The sequence below is a fragment of the Rhinichthys klamathensis genome, unplaced genomic scaffold, assembly GCF_029890125.1.
Source record: "Rhinichthys klamathensis goyatoka isolate OS25496 unplaced genomic scaffold, OSU_Roscu_1.1 h1tg000446l_1, whole genome shotgun sequence".
NCBI lineage: Eukaryota > Metazoa > Chordata > Actinopteri > Cypriniformes > Leuciscidae > Rhinichthys > Rhinichthys klamathensis.
The window spans coordinates 428,454-449,157 of NW_026606941.1; the positions used below are offsets into that span (position 1 = coordinate 428,454).

The 20,704-nt window shown below is 37.8% G+C and overlaps 1 protein-coding gene across 4 annotated transcripts in view; it reads left to right on the forward strand.

Moving 5' to 3' along the window:
- The window catches only part of rasal2 (RAS protein activator like 2), an 80,742-nt gene that overhangs the window by 14,839 nt on the left and 45,199 nt on the right, over nt 1–20,704 (forward strand). For 2 of the 4 annotated variants that reach the window (XM_056236423.1, XM_056236424.1), the window contains exon 1: nt 3,572–4,338. The exons of 1 other annotated variant lie outside the window; for it this stretch is intronic. In XM_056236423.1, the coding sequence (XP_056092398.1) occupies nt 3,804–4,338 (535 nt within the window). In that variant the 5' untranslated portion in view covers nt 3,572–3,803. Of the gene's footprint in view, nt 1–3,570; nt 4,339–20,704 lie in introns of those variants that run through there. One more of the 4 variants, XM_056236425.1, reaches the window with a different exon arrangement.

The following is a 20,704-nucleotide window of genomic DNA, read 5'->3' on the forward strand; positions in this document are numbered from 1 at the left end:
GGTGTAGCTGGAGGCCTTGTGTCATTACTTCCTGTGGTCAGATGTAGACAATGTGTACTTCTTTGCTGCAGAGGTTGGTGGAGTTTTTTTAGATGATGTGTGAGTGGAGATTTGAGAGAGGGAGGAAGGGACGACAAGCTTTGAGCAATGTCAAACCAACAAATGTTATCAGTCCTGCATTAGCACTTCTTTTAAGCAGTCGTAATGGCCTACATATATTTGCTTTGTGGAATAATTACTGAAACACGGAAAGGAAATGTGACCTTTGCACTTGTTCAGATCAGATTGTGAAGTAAGATAATGGCGGGTTTTTTTTTTTTTATCTCACGCCTGCAGTGGTGGAGAGGGATACTTGTGTTTAATGATTGCTTTCATGCGCTGCCTCCAGGCACAGAGCTTGTTTGATGGCTATAACAGGGTGCTAATTGATACTGTCCAGACTGGAATATCACAGGGAGTCTGAATTCTAATCCAGGCTGGAATTGGCTTCACCAACTTTTTTTACCATCATAAATAGTATAACCATTGAAGTTCATGGATGTTGCTATTTCGGTCACCTGCGTTAAATGCTCTGCCTACTAGACAAAAAAGACATTTATGGATAACCTGCATCACCCAGATAAATAATGTAAAGTTCAAGAGCACAAATGCTTTGAAGCACATCTGACATTTATTAGATCTTCATTTATACCATGTTTGAATTCTTGCACTGAGCACCAAAGAGACCATACTTTCTTTAATGTGAGTTTCTTTTATGAGTGGTAGCCTAGAGATTTAGGTTAGGTTAGATTTAGGTTGACCTATGCATTTTTTTAATGACTGATACTGATATTAGAGGGGAAAGTGTCCAATAAAATCAATAGATAATAATGATATGTACTACCAGTCAAATTTAAAAAACTTTATTTAACCTAGCCTAATTTGGTTTGTTTGAATGAGTAGGTATCCAAACTTTTTTGACTGTATACGTCATATAACCATGTAAACACCTATTTTGCTAGAATTCACTGATAATATTTAAAAACAGAAAATGCCCATCCATGTTAAAGCAGTTAATGGAATATTTTGAACCTGATGCACTTCTCTTAATTGACCATGCTGGCACAATTATCCATTGGTACCTGATTTCATAGATCTGTACGCCTAAATCTCAAATTAAAATTGTAGGCTTTAATCGTCATAATCTACAGAAGTGTCAATAATCCACGTGGGTTAATCTCAGCAGAGATTGTGGACTTTAATATTCACAGCTTTGACCTTTTGTACTAAATCCGTTGCTCTGGAAATGGACTGCCCAATCCCAAAATCTGGCATATGACAGGAAGTCCTACTGACAAACTGTATGTTTCTTCTTAACCCTTTCATGAATGAATTATGATAACCTCAGTCAGGATTTTTTTTTTCTTATGTGTTTTTATTGCTCTTAGGGCATGAAAAACAAGTTGTTGTTTTTTTTACACATTTTTCAAAGAGATTTTCAGAAGTCCACTTGAGTGGACAGCATGCGTTTGTGCTTTGAACTGAAGAGATACTGTATTAAACATAATACAATAATCAAACAGATATAGTGTGTGTATTTAATGAACTAATTAATACAATTATATCAAATCATGTGAAAACTATAAAATATATGCAAAAAAATATAAATGTGAAATATTGCAAAGGCAATTGAACTTCATACAAGTTGAACTTCGTGTATCTTTGATATCAGAACATGAGGACGTGATTCCATCAGAAATTACAGCCTGTCAAGGTACAACTGTGGAAACCACTCAGATGCTCCCTCCAGTGTACCAGAGTATGTCAATTTACCCTTATTAGCTATTAGATAATTCGGATTTCTGTTAGAGATGGACACATTTCTAGCATAGCCCTCCTCTAAGAAAACCTAGCGATACGTTTTTTTCAATCTCATCTGAAATGAGCAGTGTTGGGGGTAACACATTACAAGTAGCATACTTTTTGATGTAACAAGTAAAGTAGTGCATTACAAGCAACATTACGTAAACAGATTAGCCTACTTTTTGATCTAACAAGTAATTAATTACAAGTAACGTGCATTATAAAATCAGATTACTTTTTGATCTAACAAGTAAAGTAATGCATTACAAGTCACATACTGTATATGATGTAATCACATTACTTGTTTTGATGTCAATGAAAATTACATTCTAATAATACAAATACATGTATTTACTGTCAAAAAAAGTTACTGCAGATTAAGTATTTTCAAAAACAATATTCACAGTATAAGTATGAATTGTAGCTGAAATATAGCCATTGATGCATAAGGTCCACTATAGTGGACAGATGATTAATCAGATTTTTCTCCCAATCTAAAATCAAAACTTGGAAAATGTAACTGTGATATATGACTCATTAGATATTGCTTGATGCTGCAATATATTTTTTTTACCTACAAGAGTGTCCTAGGATAGAAGGAATGGGTGGATATTCCGGAGCAACTTGGCATATCTGGAGTGACCATTGGCCGTCTTGGTTTGGAGGGGGGAAACAATCGACACACAACGGCTTGCTACTTGGTTGCAATGTATCGGATGATGCACCAGGATCCACTGTAGAGGTTGATGTCCAACTATGCCATCCAAACCCGTGCATATTCAAGAAAATGCTTTTTTAATAGCTGTCCACTATAGTGACCTCTATGCATGAAAGGGTGTCACACAAGGACATATCTACATCATAAGCTAGTTTTTCCAGTGGCTTGGTTATTTAAAAGTATAGGAATTACAAACCTGTTTGTAATGTTCCTGATTATAATATTGAAATATAGCCTACTGACAACCGTATTTACGTTTTTTGTTCTTCAGAACACTAAAGATGATATTTTGTTTTGGTTACCATTTACCAAACACTTTTGGTTACCATTGACTTCTTAAAAACCTTGTCGCATTGAAAACCCTAGTTATCAGCATTGAAAGGATCAGACTTGGAAGGATTTTTTTCTTTACATTTCTCATTGGTTCATTGGTTGCTCTTGAGTTCATTGGGTTCTTGTTCAGACGTGGGTGTGCTGATGTTGCGCCGACATGCTGTTGACCGCCAATGTGTTAAAAAAGATTGGTTTTCAACCTCTTCATGTAATCAAGATTAAAATGACATTCATTGTATTCATGTCTCCTTTTGTACAAATACCTTAATTTCTCTTATTCAGTGACAACATTTCTGTTCTTTGCCAGTTTCACTTTGCTATTATTTTTAAAACAGATATTTTCATCACTTCCTTAAATGTATTATTGTTGCTTTACTAATCCATGTGACAAACATTTTATTGACTTGACACTGACGAACCAGAATCTCTGGAGTCAGGGTATTTTTGTTGTTGTTCTTCTTCTTCTGATTTTACTTTCATGAAACAGTTGGTGTTCAGGCCAACCACAGATTGGGGCCCTTGGATGGGCAGCACATGCGCTGATTGGATAGTGAGGCAAAGTGTTTCTACGCACACATATATCTGACATCTATTTCCTCCCAGAAAGCCTAGCAGCAACCCAGAATCCAGGAAGTGGTGGCTCACCAGTGGACGTCATGCTGCTCGCTGAGAAAGACGAGAGACATTTGCTCAGCATGTTTCTTCAAGGCGATCTCAGGGACATTGTTATTCGCTATGTCAGGCATCAAATTTAGAGTATTATGTTCGGATAACTTGGTTAGATCCAGCCTAGCTCATCGAGATGAGACTATGATGTAATTGGTAGTGTTTGAAACTGACTGAAATTGATTTTTGGCTTCCTGCTTCTTGATATTGTTAAGCTTTTTTAGCTTTTCTCTCCTCATTTACCATGAGTTTATCACGGAATGCCACACCGGAGGAACAAACCGGGTCAAACAGGAACCCATCACGCTGTTCGTCTGGCAGGGAGAGTGCCCGTCGTTGGCGTCTCCTCAGCAGGCCTTGGCTAAAGCATCGTTCAAATTCAGCCCCCGAGGAGCCCTTGGACATGCACAACAGAAGGATCCTGGCTGGAGGGGACATGCGCACGCAGAGCTTGACTTGGTCCAGAAGCAGCAGCAGTATGGCTCCGTCCAATCCCCCCATCTCCAGGGTCCACAGTCTCCCGGACCCTCAGAGGGTCACCAGCCGCGGTGTCCTCCTGGAGCATGCTAATCTTCAGAGGGACTGGTTATCTCGCAGCTCAGCCCCTTATTTAAGATCTACATCTGATCCGGGGAATGAAATTCGCACTGAGACTCCACCGCTCAGACGGGTGCCAAGCTCTCATGCGTTTTCAGGGATGCTGCTGTCCATGTCAAGACGAATTAGCCGAATTTTAAATACCTCTCCTGAGCCGGCTGTCGGACAACTTTCACATGACGGTAGGAAGTTTGATTAATGTTTGAAGGCACATCAGGGAGGCAACCACTCTACCATTTACACTAGATTATGTTTGAAAACTGGAATATTTCTTTTTACCTAGTAGTTTTGATATTCTACGCCATATAAATGTTCTCACTTGATGGTTTAACTGAAGGACTACTGTCTTAAAGGGATAGTTTAACAAAATATTTAAATTCTGTCATCATTTATTCACCCTCATGTCTTTCCAAACTGTATGACATTTCTTTGTTCTGCAGAACTCAAAATATCCTATTCTGAAGAATTTTGGCAACCAAACTGTTTTGGTTACCATTGACTTTTATTGTATGAACAATAAAAACACTTCTCATTTTCAAAAATACATTTCTCCGTTTTTTCTTTTATGTTCCACAGAAGAAAGTAAGTCATGCAGGTTTGGAACGACTTGAGTGTAAGGAAATTATGACAGAAGTTTAGTTTTTAAGTGAACTATCCCTTTTAAGTGCAGCCTGCATGTTGATTTTTGTTTAAAATTTGGTTCAGTCATTGGAATTGTTGAGCTTTGATTTTTTTTCTGATGTGTGGCAAGTACTGTAAGTGATGGTTTGACTAACTTCAGAATTATAAAGCCCAATGAGACGTTCAGGGGTTTAAGCCAGTCATATTGAGTCCCATGCATCAGTGAAGGTGAAATTACACACACTTTGAGTAACATGATGCTTCATTTTTAAAAGGAGAGATGTAAGCTATTGAGCTTTCTTGTATTGTCTCAGTGTAGATGTTGCTTGTTTATAAGCATGTGATGTGGCATATTAGAGTCTAATCTCATTGTGTACCAGAAAACACAAAATTGGAAGCTCAGGCTGTAAATATGGTGGCAATAGCTTTAAACCTTTAGAAACATCTTTAAACTTTCCATATCATCATTCTTTCTTTAGTTCTTTAAAGACATACTAGTTTGTTTTAGGGATAGTTCTCCCAAAAATGAATTTTTTTTTCATTTACATACTCATACTATTCCAAACTCACAAGACTTTTTTTCACATTTGAAATACAAATTAATATAAACCTGAGAAATTGTTATCCCTCCACCAAAGTTTTGATGGTTCAAAAGGTTCATAAGAATTTCGTAAAATATATCCATTAGAATGCAGAGATGTAGTATTCGGAAGAAGCATAGTCGCTTTGTATGAAATCACTCAGGTTTCATTAAAAATATCTTTATTTGTATTTTGAGGATTAACTAAATGGATTTGGAATGACATGATGATGAATAAATGATGACAACTTTTTCATTTTTGGGGGAATTAACCCTTTATTGTTGTTTGATACCAAGATCATGGCTTTGATGGTCAACAATGATGCCCCCCCCCCCCATGCAATACATTTTCCAAACTGTGTTTTTGTCTTATCCTGAATCACTACGGCACACCTATAATAAGTGTTTATATTTTAGACTAGTTCGGGCCTTACCACTGCAGAGTAGCCCAGTACCTGCGTGACTCGTCACAGAAATGGAGAGATGTAGCTCATGACATCTAAAGTTACGAACTGCAGCTTTAAACACCTTTTCCTCTTTTAGATTCACTTCCCACTTTCCAACTAATCGTTCAAAATTTCCCACCACCATTAACATAAAATTTCTAATTAGCTAGCATCCAAAGGCAAATGCATAAATTTGGTACAGAGCTGAACTAAGAAAAAAAACGTTCCCTTTGAGCTCAGAGCTCCGCACTGGCTCTGATAAAGTAATTATTGCTTTCGGCTCCTGTGAATCAGATCCATGGGTATGCATTGAGTTTGTGTCAACAAACCTCGGGGTCTCAGCAGGAGTTTGACCCCCTCCTAAACCATTCCAACTTTTTCCTCCATTCCCTTAGAAATGTAGGAAGCAGCTCACTCACCTCCTTTTGTATGCTAATACATGTTCCTGCAAAGATACAAAGACCGTGGGCTCACCACCTTTTAGCCTTATTACCCTTTGAAAGGCTGTGGCAGAGGTGGTCCGCAGAAATCACGAGAAAGGATCCCGTGGAATGGATTTGTTTTAAAAGAGTGAAAGAGTAATAACTCTACCTTCAATAAAGCCCGTTTCTGTGTTAAAGTGGAATGTAGAAAGTACTATTTAGATCTTTCTGACACATCAGTAAGCACAGTTTCCCCATTTAGGTCTTCTCGTCATGGGCTGGTTTCTCCAGGAATGCCCCAGCAGCCTGACAGAAACACAGTGGGTGGTTAGAGCAGATAGTCTTAGACCTGCAGCTGAAAATGGAGCGCTGCTGAATTTGCGGTCCCAATGCCGCTCTGTCGTGCAGATATTCCCCTAAGAGTTGGCCCACAAACCTTTCTCGTTCTGTGTCTTAAGAATGAGAGCGAGCAGGAACAGTAAAGACACTTAATCCTTTAGAGTGGAAAATGCTGCCAATGAAGAATCAACTGGCTTAAATAAATATAGGGACTGGTAATATTTATATAATTATTTTTTATTTTTTTTATTTTGCTGGATCTTTTCTTAACATATTTCCATATAACCATTTCTTAATATATTCCTTGAGCAGGAAAAGACAGGATACAAAATTTCGCTATTTAGACTGTAAATCAGCTTATTATTATTATTATTATTATATACTATTAAATGTAATGGCACAAAAAAAATATTTTATGTAGTGCTATCAATTAATCGTGATTAATCCCATATAACAAAAGTTTTTGTTTACATAGTATATGTGTGTGTATGTATGTGTGTATGGCTATGTATGTATGTATGTATGTGTATATATAACTCACCTAAAGGATTATTAGGAACACCATACTAATACTGTGTTTGACCCCCTTTCGCCTTCAGAACTGCCTTAATTCTACGTGGCATTGATTCAACAAGGTGCTGAAAGCATTCTTTAGAAATGTTGGCCCATATTGATAGGATAGCATCTTGCAGTTGATGGAGATTTTTGGGATGCACATCCAGGGCACGAAGCTCCCGTTCCACCACATCCCAAAGATGCTCTATTGGGTTGAGATCTGGTGACTGTGGGCAGGGGCGCAACTACCCAGTGTCAGAGGGGTATGCAGCAACAATTTTTGCGCCCCCCCAAACAAATAAAATAAAAAAATAAATAAGTGTGCCATGTAATATGTGAGTATGAACGAGTGAGAGCTAACAGATAAAATAAGTGCAAAATTGTCATTTATTAATGCAATTAAACTATAGCTACTCCACCGTGATGAACCCCCCTAAAGAAACTATAAGCTCCATTGGAACAGCAATACCAGTGTTTCTCACAGGATTTTAGGTAAAACTGTGGTAGGTGGACTTCTGTTTCTCTAGTGCCCGTAAGAAAATTTTGTGTTCTTTAATGTTAAATTCAGCAGTCTGGTGCACTTTGAGAGTTCAAAATTAAAAGCTCCAACCCATATTCAGGGTGCAAATTAAACAAAGAAAAATTCAAACCTCTTTTAGTTAGTGTCTGTCTACATTACACTACTACATAATAATAGTTATAATATTAATCCCATGATAGTAGCCATATATTGTAAAACAAATGCACTGAAAAATAAAGAGAACTTTTGTACTAATTTCTATATTGAAAGATATAAGCACATGATGACATGTTTCATGGGCCGGTGTGTCAGAAAAACACTAACGCTGACTTTTTTTGACCAATACACCGGCACTAACCCAGCGCCGCCAATCAAGCAAAAAAAGACAAAAAAACAAAACAAATGGGCCGCCAATGTACGAGTTTTATGGGCCGTTAAGACAAAAAAGAAGAAAAAAAAGTATGAGATGTATCGGCCGAAAAAGCACGTCGGCCCACCGGGAATCTCCCGGTAGTCCCGATGGCCACAGAGATATAGATAGCCTACATGCCTGGATGTCACACTTTAAATCCTACCTGTTGGCTTTCAGCATGCACTTATTTAGCTGCTGTCGCATCAATTGACATGCCATCTCCTTTTCCCTCTTTCTTTTTCTATTTTTAGCCCCCCAGCATTTTGTTTTATCCATCTTTTTCGACGACAACTCACTAGGCTACTCGTACCAGCAGCTTAATTAATTTTCTTTTTTTTTTACCATCGCTTTGGCGCCCCCCATGGTCCTGCGCCCCTATGCACCGCATATAGCGCATACCCACTTTTTGCGCCACTGACTGTGGGGGCCATTTTAGTACAGTGAACTCATTGTCATGTTCAAGAAACCAATTTGAAATGATTCGAGCTTTGTGACATGGTGCATTATCCTGCTGGAAGTAGCCATCAGAGGATGGGTACATGGTGGCCATAAAGGGATGGACAGAAACAATGCTCAGGTAGGCCGTGGCATTTAAACGATGCCCAATTGGCACTAAGGGGCCTAAAGTGTGCCAAGAAAACATCCCCCACACCATTACACCACCACCACCAGCCTGCACAGTGGTAACAAGGCATGATGGATCCATGTTCTCATTCTGTTTACGCCAAATTCTGACTCTACCATCTGAATGTCTCAACAGAAATCGAGACTCATCAGACCAGGCAACATTTTTCCAGTCTTCAACTGTCCAATTTTGGTGAGCTCTTGCAAATTGTAGCCTCTTTTTCCTATTTGTAGTGGAGATGAGTGGTACCCGGTGGGGTCTTCTGCTGTTGTAGCCCATCCGCCTCAAGGTTGTGCGTGTTGTGGCTTCACAAATGCTTTGCTGCATACCTCGGTTGTAACGAGTGGTTATTTCAGTCAAAGTTGCTCTTCTATCAGCTTGAATCAGTCGGCCCATTCTCCTCTGACCTCTAGCATCAACAAGGCATTTTCGCCCACAGGACTGCCGCATACTGGATGTTTTTTCCTTTTCACACCATTCTTTGTAAACCCTAGAAATGGTTGTGTGTGAAAATCCCAGTAACTGAGCAGATTGTGAAATACTCAGACCGGCCCGTCTGGCACCAACAACCATGCCACGCTCAAAATTGCTTAAATACCCTTTCTTTCCCATTCTGACATTCAGTTTGAAATTCAGGAGATTGTCTTGACCAGGACCACACCCCTAAATGCATTGAAGCAACTACCATGTGATTGGTTGAATAGATAATTGCATTAATGAGAAATTGAACAGGTGTTCCTAATAATCCTTTAGGTGAGTATATATGTGTGTGTGTATGTATAAATATGTGTGTGTAAATAAATAGTGTATATACACACAGAGACATGTATATAATATATATATAAATATAATAATATATATACACATGCATATATTATGTAAACAAAAACGTTTATGTTAGATGCGATTAATCGATTCGACAGCACTAATTTTATGTTATTTTTTTTACATATCCATGCCTTAAGCGAGAAAGGACCGGATAAAAAATTATCATTATCATTGTTGAGGTTGTTTAATCATTTATAATGCATGTTTTATCTAATTTATTTTTGTAATAATAATTTTAATAAAACAAAATCACTGTATAAAATAATAGTAGCCTAGTCAATTTCTAGGCTTGAAGCAAATGCACAGGAGGTGAGTTTATGTAGGAGTGGGGGATATAAGGAGAGAGATGCAAATGTTCCAGTCATGCTGACGCAACCTATTTAAATATGTAACAATGTCTCTCAGTGGCGGAGTGTCGTACTTGTGAGGTGAACAAAAGCGTGTGCGCTCGGTGCCCTGCCTCGAGCACTGCCTCTCTGTAACAATGGAGGACAGAAATACCAGCACTGCTAATTATTTAACATGACAGATGTCGGACTGTGAGAAATGCATGACCTCCACGTGCGGCATTAACGTTTGAAGAGTGCAAAAAAACACGTAGCCGTGACAAATGTGCTAATTGCACACAAATTTAAAGAAAATTGATTTTCTTCACCACTGTTTAAAAAAAATATACATTCCAGTACTTGCAGAGTCGAGTTTGACACGTCAAATTAAACACAGGCTGAATTGCACAATAACTCAAGTGATTCCAATTCAAATGAAGTCAAATGTTATTAATAATTACATTCAATTCAGTCTAGTGTCCTAACAGTGCCTGTAACTCATCCCTCAACAGTATGCATATATTTAGAGGGACTCCGCTGGGCAGAGAGGATGTTTTGTAGGCGTAGTGTCTGGGTAGTGTGGTGTTTGAGTTTCTACAGGGAGTCACAACTGACTGAACAAATTCAGCCTTTCAGATTTAAGGAGGAAGATGTTTGAGCGTGCAGATTAAAGGGCAAAGGGACGATGGCGTGTCGTCTCCGAGCTGCTTCGCTAGAGTGGCACGATGGTAAAAGGGTTGTGACGCGGATGATGTGAATTATGAATGACACGAAGCACTCTCTTGTCACTGTTATGGCACAAACCCACAAGCTCCCATTCTGCTATTCAGAAGCATTTTGTGCAATTTTGCATTAGGGAAATGACCCGGAAGGGCACCTTTTATATTTCTAAATGAATTTAAGGGTCATTTAAAGAGAAAGTGAATCCATTTAACAGCAGGTGTTCTTTGGGTGAGTTTGACTCTAGCATGGCCTAGATTCCATAATGCTATAATAATATAATATAAATGGGGATGCGCCAATGGTATTTTAAATTTAAATTCTATTTTAAATATTTAATTCTGGCAGATAGAGACTGTAATGGCCAATATTACATTTTATTGTTATAATAAAATTATAACATTAAAAATATAATCAATAGCTTAAAATACTATAAGTGAATTTTGCCATCATTATTATAATGTACAGTATGAAAATTAATATAATATATATATATACTGTATGTATACAGTATGTATACTGTATGCGTATATATATACTGTATGTATGATTCCACCAAATCAGCTTATCTTTGTAAAATGGCACAGCTTTTTAAATATTTGAACGTACACTTTTAACATCAGTTAATCAAGCATTATATTATGATAATGAAGCACTATTTAATGATGTAACTTTATTAATTAGAACTAAAGCTTGGTAACCATGTATGGATGCATAGGCTTTTTGTCATTTTAACTGAACATAGGACTGGTGGTGGTGCTTAAGATATTGTTGGTCATTCAGTGTTTCTGTAAAAAAAAAAAAAAATAGATATTAGTAATTATCATTAGAAGTAAAGCTGAATAATTCCAACTGAACTCTGTTATTTTGACAGGAAAATACAACAAAGAATATCTTTTACATGTAGCGCGTCAATTCTGGGTGGTGAGTGAGTGTCTCTCTCTCTCTCTCTCTCTCTCTCTCTCTCTCTCTCTCTCTCTCTCTCTCTCTCTCTCGTGCGCCTTCACACTAGAGTTTACGGTATGTAAAATACAGGTACACTCACGCTGCGCATCAACTGAGCTGAATTGAAATAGTAGGCCTACAGATCACTTGATGTAGAGCGAAACTCTAGCAAGTGAAAATATATCTATGCTAAACTTATACTTAGCCTCTAACACACTGGCGAGTAAAATCTAAGAATTTATTACCCAATGGCTAATGATAGACATTATTTAGTCGCCCAGAGTGAAGATTTAGTCTCACATGCGAGTGATTTACTCTACGGTGGCCTGTCTGCCCTCGTATGTCCTGAGGTCATCGTGGATAAGAGGAGAGCACTGCCCCACCTCGCCCCACAGTCAACAGCTGTTCCTCCCAGGCCGGACAAGTCCCTGTTAGATTACTGATTAACCGGTCCTAGCACATTACATCCTGCTTAACCAACTGTGTCAAAACAAGGTTGCAACTTCCCCTAAGCATCCCCACTTTGTTCCTCCAGCTGGAAGCTCCACAAACGCATCCTCACAGAGCTGCAATCATAGCCCAATCTGTTAATTGCAGTCATTTCCTCTCTCTGTAGGCCCAACTCCCCCATCTCCCCAGACACCAATTAAAGCTGCTAATTTGAAGGGCTTATGAATTGCCATCCCAGAGTGAGATGGCTTTGGATGCATCTGTATGGGCGTAAGCTTAATTTGCGAAGATCTGTATTAATTTAATTCCTTCACTTTGCCATGCTTTTCATAAACAATCTGCAATACCATGGCACTTTTTGTACTTGTTTTTTTGTTGTTGACATATGCCATATCAAAACTCACTGATGTATATATGAAATTGAACCCATCCATGTTTATTAAACTAAATAATAATTAAGCTAAATTATTCACTTTTTAATAATTGTGTTAATATAATGCATTAATGCTATCTCAAATCAGCATAGAAGGATTTTTGAAGGATCATGTGAAGACTGGTAGCCTGGGAAAACCCAGAAAACTTCTGGCAAATTTAGATTTGCTCTGAAAGTTAGTCTGGCAAAGAGCTCATTCAAGCCCATTTCCAATCCGTCGAAATCAAGGCACCAATCAGAAACGTTGGGGCGGGCTTTACACGATGACGACAGCGCTGGGATTTTGAAGCAGATTTTGTAGCCTACTTTACAAAGATGGATGCCGCCGTCGAACATCACTCGTTCGAATCAGCTATTGCGTGTGTTTTAAGCGATTTGAACGTTTCCTTTTTGTTAAAAACCGAGCAAAGAACAACACTCGGAGATGTTTCTCCGCCGCTCTGCATACGTCATCTCCTTCATCGCTCTGATTGGGTTTAGGTCTATCCGCGACGTCCATTGGTGACGCCCCTCTGGAAATGATTTGTCTATGACGCTTTGCCAGACCATAACTCAGTTACAACGTTACAACTGAGAATGGTCTGGTTTTAACCAGGCTAGAAGACTGGAGTAATGATGCTGAAAATTCAGCTTTGTCATCACAGAATAAATTACATTTTAAATTGTATTAAAATAGAAAAGGATTATTTTAAATTGTAGTAATAATTTTACTGTATTTTTGATTAAATAATGCAGCCTTGGTTAGCCTTGTTCTCTCTCGTAGAAGTTTTTTATCATACCACTCTCTCAATATATTTTAAAGTACCAAGTATTACCATCTGATACCCTATGCCATGTGATATGATTGCCGTATATGAATATGATGAGCGGAAGTGCTTGACAGAAACATGGTACATGGTACTGTTTTTTGTTCTGCCGTTAGTCTGTGGTAACAGTGGTAAAACATTTGCTCTCTCAGGGTTTCATGTAGGCTATTTATATAACACGAGAGGAGCAGTCATTCAGGGGTATACGTCAGCTAGTTTCTGTACCACACCTTCTCGTTATTTTCTCTCTCCATCCGTTAGGCTACATACACACTGTACCATGCACAATTTCCCTGTGCTGACTCTAATGTTCTTCCACATGAATTGTCAACCTGCTGTGGCCACGCCCCTCCCTCTGTGCTGATGCATTGTTATTGGACAGGCTGTTTGTGTTTAAGGGTTGTTGCGGAGACCAGGTGGTTGGGCACTGTGTTGGCTCATGAGAGGGCAGGACGGTGACGCTCCACAGCCTCCGCGGCTGAGCGACACAAAGCATCTTCTGTTTTCCTTCGTGATCTGTTTGTGTGTCAGGGTGTGCGCACACCTGGCAAGCACTGTGGGAATTTGGCATTAGGACGTATATGAAACTAATGAAAGTCCAACGTAATGAAAAGACTCATTTGGGTGAAAGATCTCTGTATAATCGGCCAATTCATGTTTCTAAACTGCAATAGACTGGATGTTTGAATATCTGCTGCTTAATAGGGATGTTATTTGATTTATTTATCTTATATTGAATGTAGGGTTGGGAATCAAGAGCACTATTATACAGAACAATACAGTTTCATTAGAAAGAAAAAAAACAGGATGAATGATTTTCTATTGATCGACATTGGTATAAGCTTGCAATTGCTATGAGATAAATTGCAATATGTCTTGAATTTGATGAAAGGGAATGAATGCTGTAGAGTAAAACAAAAGCATTAAATGGACATGGTCATATCTATTGTGGGCCAGTATAGTCCAATAAGTGGACATAACTCTTTTTTTTTTTTTTTTTTTAAATGAATCTGTTTAAAAAGGCTGATGAATCAGTCGCAACCTTTTTGAATTTTCAGTTTGAACCATTCTAACAATTCATTCATTCACAGAATCGTATTTCAGTACCAATAATTTTCAGTCTAGGCATGGAAACGGATTTGCATTTAGCGAGGGTCACTTTTAACGTGTCCAATTTAGACAGCCTCTAGCCTTTGCGGCGTTGGAGACACAGTGCAAGGCAAATCCTGTCAATCCAAAAATGTTAAAAATGAGGAATATAAAAAATCACGATGGACTGGCACCTTAAGAGGCCATTACGGCAAATACAGTCATTTTGAAATATACCGTAAATCTCTATATGTGGTGTTTGCCAGTGTTATACTGGGTGAAAAATACATAGTAAATAACTGTACAGATTACATAAATGTCTAACAGTGTAGTAAGGACTTGTTATAGTGCAACACAGATTTCTTTTCCTTAGTAGGCTAATTGTAAAAAGACTGCACATCATTAACATCCGTATTTTAGTTCTGCTACAGCTAAAGCTTCCCTGTTGCCTCACTTCATTACACTTCTGCTTTCCTCATATTTCCACAATACACTAAGAACCACTTTTATGGTTTGTCATGAGAAAAAACAAGAGAAGCAATATTTTTCCATTTGTGCTCAATCAGTCAGATTTGCTTTGTAAAGTGTTTGTGAATTGCTCAACTATAGGAACCGTGTTTGCTGCAAAAAACGATGGGTCCTATTTAGATTAATTGATATTTAGTCTTAAATTAATGACTATTATAAATTATACATAAAAACATACATGGCAGCATTAAAGGAATGTACTTTAAAATGATGTCAAACCTGATTCAGTGATTAAATTATTGGTCAAATACACGTGTTATTGTCACATGCCCATTTTGTGGATTATTCATGTAAACAGCCGGTTATCTCAAGTGAAAGTAAACAGTTGGGTGTAAACTGTATTTGTATTAGTATAATGGATCCGTGCATTTAGTCTTAAAGTGACAGCACCCTAATAAATCTACCTGCTGCTCTGTCATTAATGTGAATCAAACAAAAGAGAACATGACTTACTGCTCTTGACTGAATAACCGTTTTAGCTTTAATAAGAATAAAGTTATACTTAATTCATATAACTTGATCTATATTGATTCACAATAGATTTATCATTATTGTGAAATAAAATGTAGCATATCTTGAAATAAGAATTGGGTCATATCGCCCAAGTGGAGAGTGAGATTTTCAAGACAAAATGACCATCGTTTGACTTCAGATGACTTGGAATATAGAAGATAAGTCATATGGACTAGTATTATTGTGCTTTTTTGCCATTTTGGAGTTTGATAGCAAAGCAAACATTGCCATTTACTTTCATTTATATGGCATTAAACAGTTCTTCAGGAGTTCCCCTATTGTGTTCCACAGAAGAAAGTCAGTCATGGGTTTTGCACAACATGAGGGTGAGTAAATAGTGTTAAGTTTAGGTGAACTATATTATTCTTATTAATTCTAACTAATATTATCTATTATATTCCCACCAGTTTAAGCAATGTAACTTGCAAGGGGTCTTGTTTGGGTGAGGAGAGTTTAGTTTCTTGACAAAGTGCTGTTTTAAAAGCAGGAGCCAGTTGAGTTTTCTCTGTGTTTGGCAGTGATTAGCAGTCCCAGGCATTCCCCCGTCTGAAACCTCATCCTGGACAGGTGGTATGTCCTCTCCTTCAGCTGAAGACATTCCAGGCAGGGCTGCAGGGGTTAGGATTACCCTTCATCAGACATATGCGAGGCCGGTCTGGGCCTCAGTGGGTGTCTGTGATCATAGAGATATACTTTGGGTCAGTGTCACACACATGTTCCTCAACAATGTTTGATCTGCTTGTGACATGACTGCGTGCCAAGTTGCTCTTGCACTCATCATGATGTGAAGAACGTGGTGTACCACATATGCAGATGCAACACTGGCTTGACTCATCGGTTTTTACCATTTTCATACTTTCATGCACACGCAAAATCCATTGCTTGTTAACTATTATCTCAGATGTCTCACAAACATGATAATATCACTCATATCACATCATCATTCTATATTGGACGTGAAGCTTTAATTTAACAAATGCACTTCCTGCTAGTCTGTCTGAACCTTTGCTGACCTCTTGGGTAAGCGCTATTTGTGGGCTCCAGGTCCATTACGGGGTCACACACTGGCAGCTCTTGGATCAGCTGGCAGCCACCCTGCAGTAAGTGTTTTCAAGCTGTGCTGCTGCACAAACAAACATATGGGAGCATGTATAGGACCATGTCCAGGACACCCACATGGTTACTGTCTTATTATTACACCCTTTCTGGAGCCCAGGTGTCTCTCTACACACCACGGCTCACTGCTGTTAAAAGTATTATTGTCCTCATGGCTCAATGTGTATCTTGAAGGCCAAAATTATTAGCTCAGATGCCAGGGTATGATGTTCACATTTTTAATTCGCTGTAGACGTAGGGATGGGTCACAATGGTTCGCTAGTTAAACAGCTAAACAACTAAACTGGCACAGCATAGATTTCTTCTTATTTTTTTTAGGGCTGGGCAAAAAAAAAAAATCGTTGTCTCGAAAAAGTGTTTATATTAACTCACTTTTAAAATGAACGTGTGTAACCATTGCACTCGCGTGTCTTTCGCAGCGTCTCGCGCCGCTGTCTCATGCGTGTTAAATTATATATATATATTTTTTTCCAAAACAAGTCTTGAGACTTATATATTCTTATATATTCCTTTGCACTTCTTCTAGCTGCTACAACACCCTAAGAAACATCTTTGATTTGGTGTCGGGTAAACCCCAAACAATTCTAAATTTACAGGGCTTCCTTAAAACAGATCAGTCGACTAGTCATTCAGGCAACCCATGAATAGTCATTTTGAAATCATGTAGTTTTGCACATCCCTATTCAGAGGAATGGCTGAATTTGTGTCTGTCATTTGTGTTTCTCTGCTGTGGTGACTCGATCTAGCCTTTGGTTCTGTGGTTGCGTTTCCCTTCCAGTGAAGTGTTTGTACTCTACATTTTTCAAGTCTTATGAAATTCTATGGCAATACATTTGTTTAGATAAGATTATACTGCCAATTTTGTATACTGCCTATACTGGTTTTTATCATCTCCTTATCTCTTGACATTTTAACCGACCCGTCATTTCAGGGTTTGATTAGTATGTTTTCTAACTTCAGAGCTGCCGCCCCCCTTACAGAGCATGTTGGGTAACATCCTTTGCATGTACTCTGTCATTGCCGACGCTGCGCTTCGATCTAGAGAATATTTGGAGTGATAGATGAGTTCGGTTGATAATGATGGACATGCTGAACTCTGCAGAAATAACATTTGTGTTAAAATGACTTTCTGCAAAGTAACAGGACTTGGTTAGGACAGATTTGTTTTTCACACTAGATTTCAGATGACATCTGACTTAACTACGTTGTCCGAACACCTCAGGGAGGGGTCTTCATATACCTCTGCTATATTTAGCTAATTATATTAAGATCACAGTAATTAGGTTCCTGAGCAAGTGTTAAATGTTTTTCCCTCTCAATGGACTAGTGTCTCTTTAGTTGTTTTGCTAATACTTCTAAAGGAATATTCTTGGTTAAATACAACTGAAGCTCCAATGACAACATTTGTGTTACGCTTTTGATTACCACAGTAGATCATTTTGCCCATTCATCTTCATCTATGTAGAAAAGTAGCATGAGCATGATTTAGACCAGTGGTTCTCAACCTTTTTGACATGAAGGCTTAAAGTTGTTTATGATTAACTAACAAATTAAGGATAAGGATTTTTTTTTTCAGTAATTTAAATGGCACATTTTATTCTATAGGATAAACCCCTTGAGATGCATCGTCTCGTTTTCAAGGGGGCCCTAATACACAAAAGTTAAATAACATAACACAAAACAAAACAATAGACACTAGACAAAACAAAAACAGTCACCTAATTCAAAACAACAAACACACCACTACAAAACTTTTTTTTTTTTTTTTTTTTTGCCTAGCATTAATAAATATAATCATCATATCACCATATATCGAGGTTTTTCAAGACATGGGAACCCTGTTTTTTTTCAAACGAAAAAAAAGCTTTATAAGGGGTGAATTAAAATAAAAAATATCTTGATTTTTAGCTGATTTAGCTTAATTATATGCTTGTTTTTTCTTATTTTAAATGAGGCCCCTTGTAAGTTTGCTATGCCTTCTAATGGGCCCTGGCCTCTTGGTTATAAACCACTTATTTAGACCATTAAAGATCAAATTATGTTTTATATGCTTATATTTGTGCACTTAGAAGTTCATTGCTGTAAGTAAGTTTATTTGTTTTTAGAAACTGATGGATATGTCAAAATTATTTTCTGTTGTAATTGGCACTTTGCCCAAGATGCTGTTGATAGAGCTTACATTCAGGGTTCCCATAATCACGGAAAACCTGGAAATATTAGGGGAGCTTTTGAAAATATGCATTCCCAGGCCTGGAAAATTCATAGAAAAGTAATCGTTTTAAAAGTCATGGAAATGAGTTTTGTTTATGGACTCTCAGGAAGCTGAATCCTCAATAAGCTGCAATTCATTCAAATCTCAGGCTTTTCTTTTGCAACTTTTGGAGACTTCTGTATATTGTTATATTCATTTAAACCTGTTAATTCCAATAATTGGTACCTAAAATAGAAATGGAAATCCTCCTCAAGAAAAACCTTTATTAAATGAATGTAGATATAGGCTACTTGTTCCATCATGGACTGGAAAAAAATCATGGATATATATTGATTTAAAAAGGGTGGGAACCCATTTATTTTGCTTTTCACCCAGCATATTTGTTTATCCTGGGTTTTCTAAAGCTTTCAAATAATATTGCTGCAAATTTAGTTAAATGTATATCCAATGCCTAGCTTTCCATGTGCAATCAAGACTATTTCAGTGAGATGTAAATGAGAACTCAGCTCTGAAAGCACTATTGAGTTCTTTCCAAAGGCGAGAATAAAGGCTTTTGAGAGGCTGTTCCATCTGCTGGTTTTGAGAAATCTCTGATCCTCAATGTTCACTGGCCTTTTACTCTCCCCAGAGAGAAGCAGTGATTTGCACATAGCTGGTATGAACAGGTGCAGGTGAAGCCCTCATCCTCACTAGAATGCAGAGGCAGTGAAACTGTACGAGATGCAATTAAAAATCCTAATAATAAATCTCCTCTGGCGCTGCGTTGACTGTCACACCATCGTGTGGCACAGTAGATGATGCTGGCTGATGAAGTTTAAATAATGATACTGTACACAGAGGTTAAAAGTTGACAAGTATGCAAGTGGTGCAGAATTTACACATTTGTAATGCAAATATTGGTGTTATTGAACAGGGTTATTTTTGAATCTCTCGTGCCTGGGAGTCTCAGTATGCGTAGATAATTATGGAAGATATTGTGTTCCATCAGATGGAGTTGTCAACTGCTTTGCCAACAGCTTCACACGTCTCTTAATGGCATATGAGATCTCGGGAGAAGGCACTTTATCTCACCCGTCCATATGTTATATGCTGCCACTGTGCCGCTGAGCGCGAGCTGTCGTCTCAAACAGACAGGCTTTAGATTGGACTGGCTCCCTCCACTCCCACACATTTCACCTCCATCTTTCCACAGCCGCCTTGAGTGGAGCGCCGCCAGTCTCCCTCGTTTGCCTTCCAGCACTTATCCAAACACCCATTAAAGCATGTCTGTTTACACAGTTGTATGCTTGTTTGCAGAGCAATAAATAGAAGAACAGTTTGTTTCGTTGTCAATGTTGAGCTCGATCCCAACCTCTTTTGTTCATAGCTAGGGCGGGCCGATATAACTAAAGGGATAATTCACCAAAAAATTACATTTGTCATCATTTAATCACCCTCATGTCATTCCTCACTGGTATGACTTTCTTTTTCCATAAAATGTCAGTGTAGGTTGCCAACTGAATCCTATAGTGTCTCTGATTCAATGTTTAATGGAAAAAACAATATTAAACGAGTTAGTAAGTTTGATAAAAAAAAAAAATTAATCAGTTCTGTTTGAATCAAAGAATAATTTTAAAACTTTCATTTATTTATTGTTTTGTCTATTATTTAATATATTTAAGTAATATGCTACCATTAAAAAGTTTGGGGTCTGTTATTTTTTAATGCCCTTTAAAGAAGTCTCTTACGCTCACCAACTTCACCAAGACTGCATTTATTTTATTTTGCATATATTTATACAAAAATACAGTAAAAACAGTATTTTCTGTTTTAATATATTTTAAAATGTAATATATTCCTGTGATGGCAAAACTGTTTTCAGCATTACTTCAGTCTTCAGTGTCACATGATCTTTCAGAAATGATTCTAATATGATTTGGTGCTCAGAAAAACTTTTAATTAGTATCAATGTTAAAACAGTTGTATGCTTAACATTTTAATATTCTTAAATATATATAGCCGTTTGGAACACTTTTATGATGGATAGATGCACTTGTATGGACTTAAAAAAAATGGTGCCCAT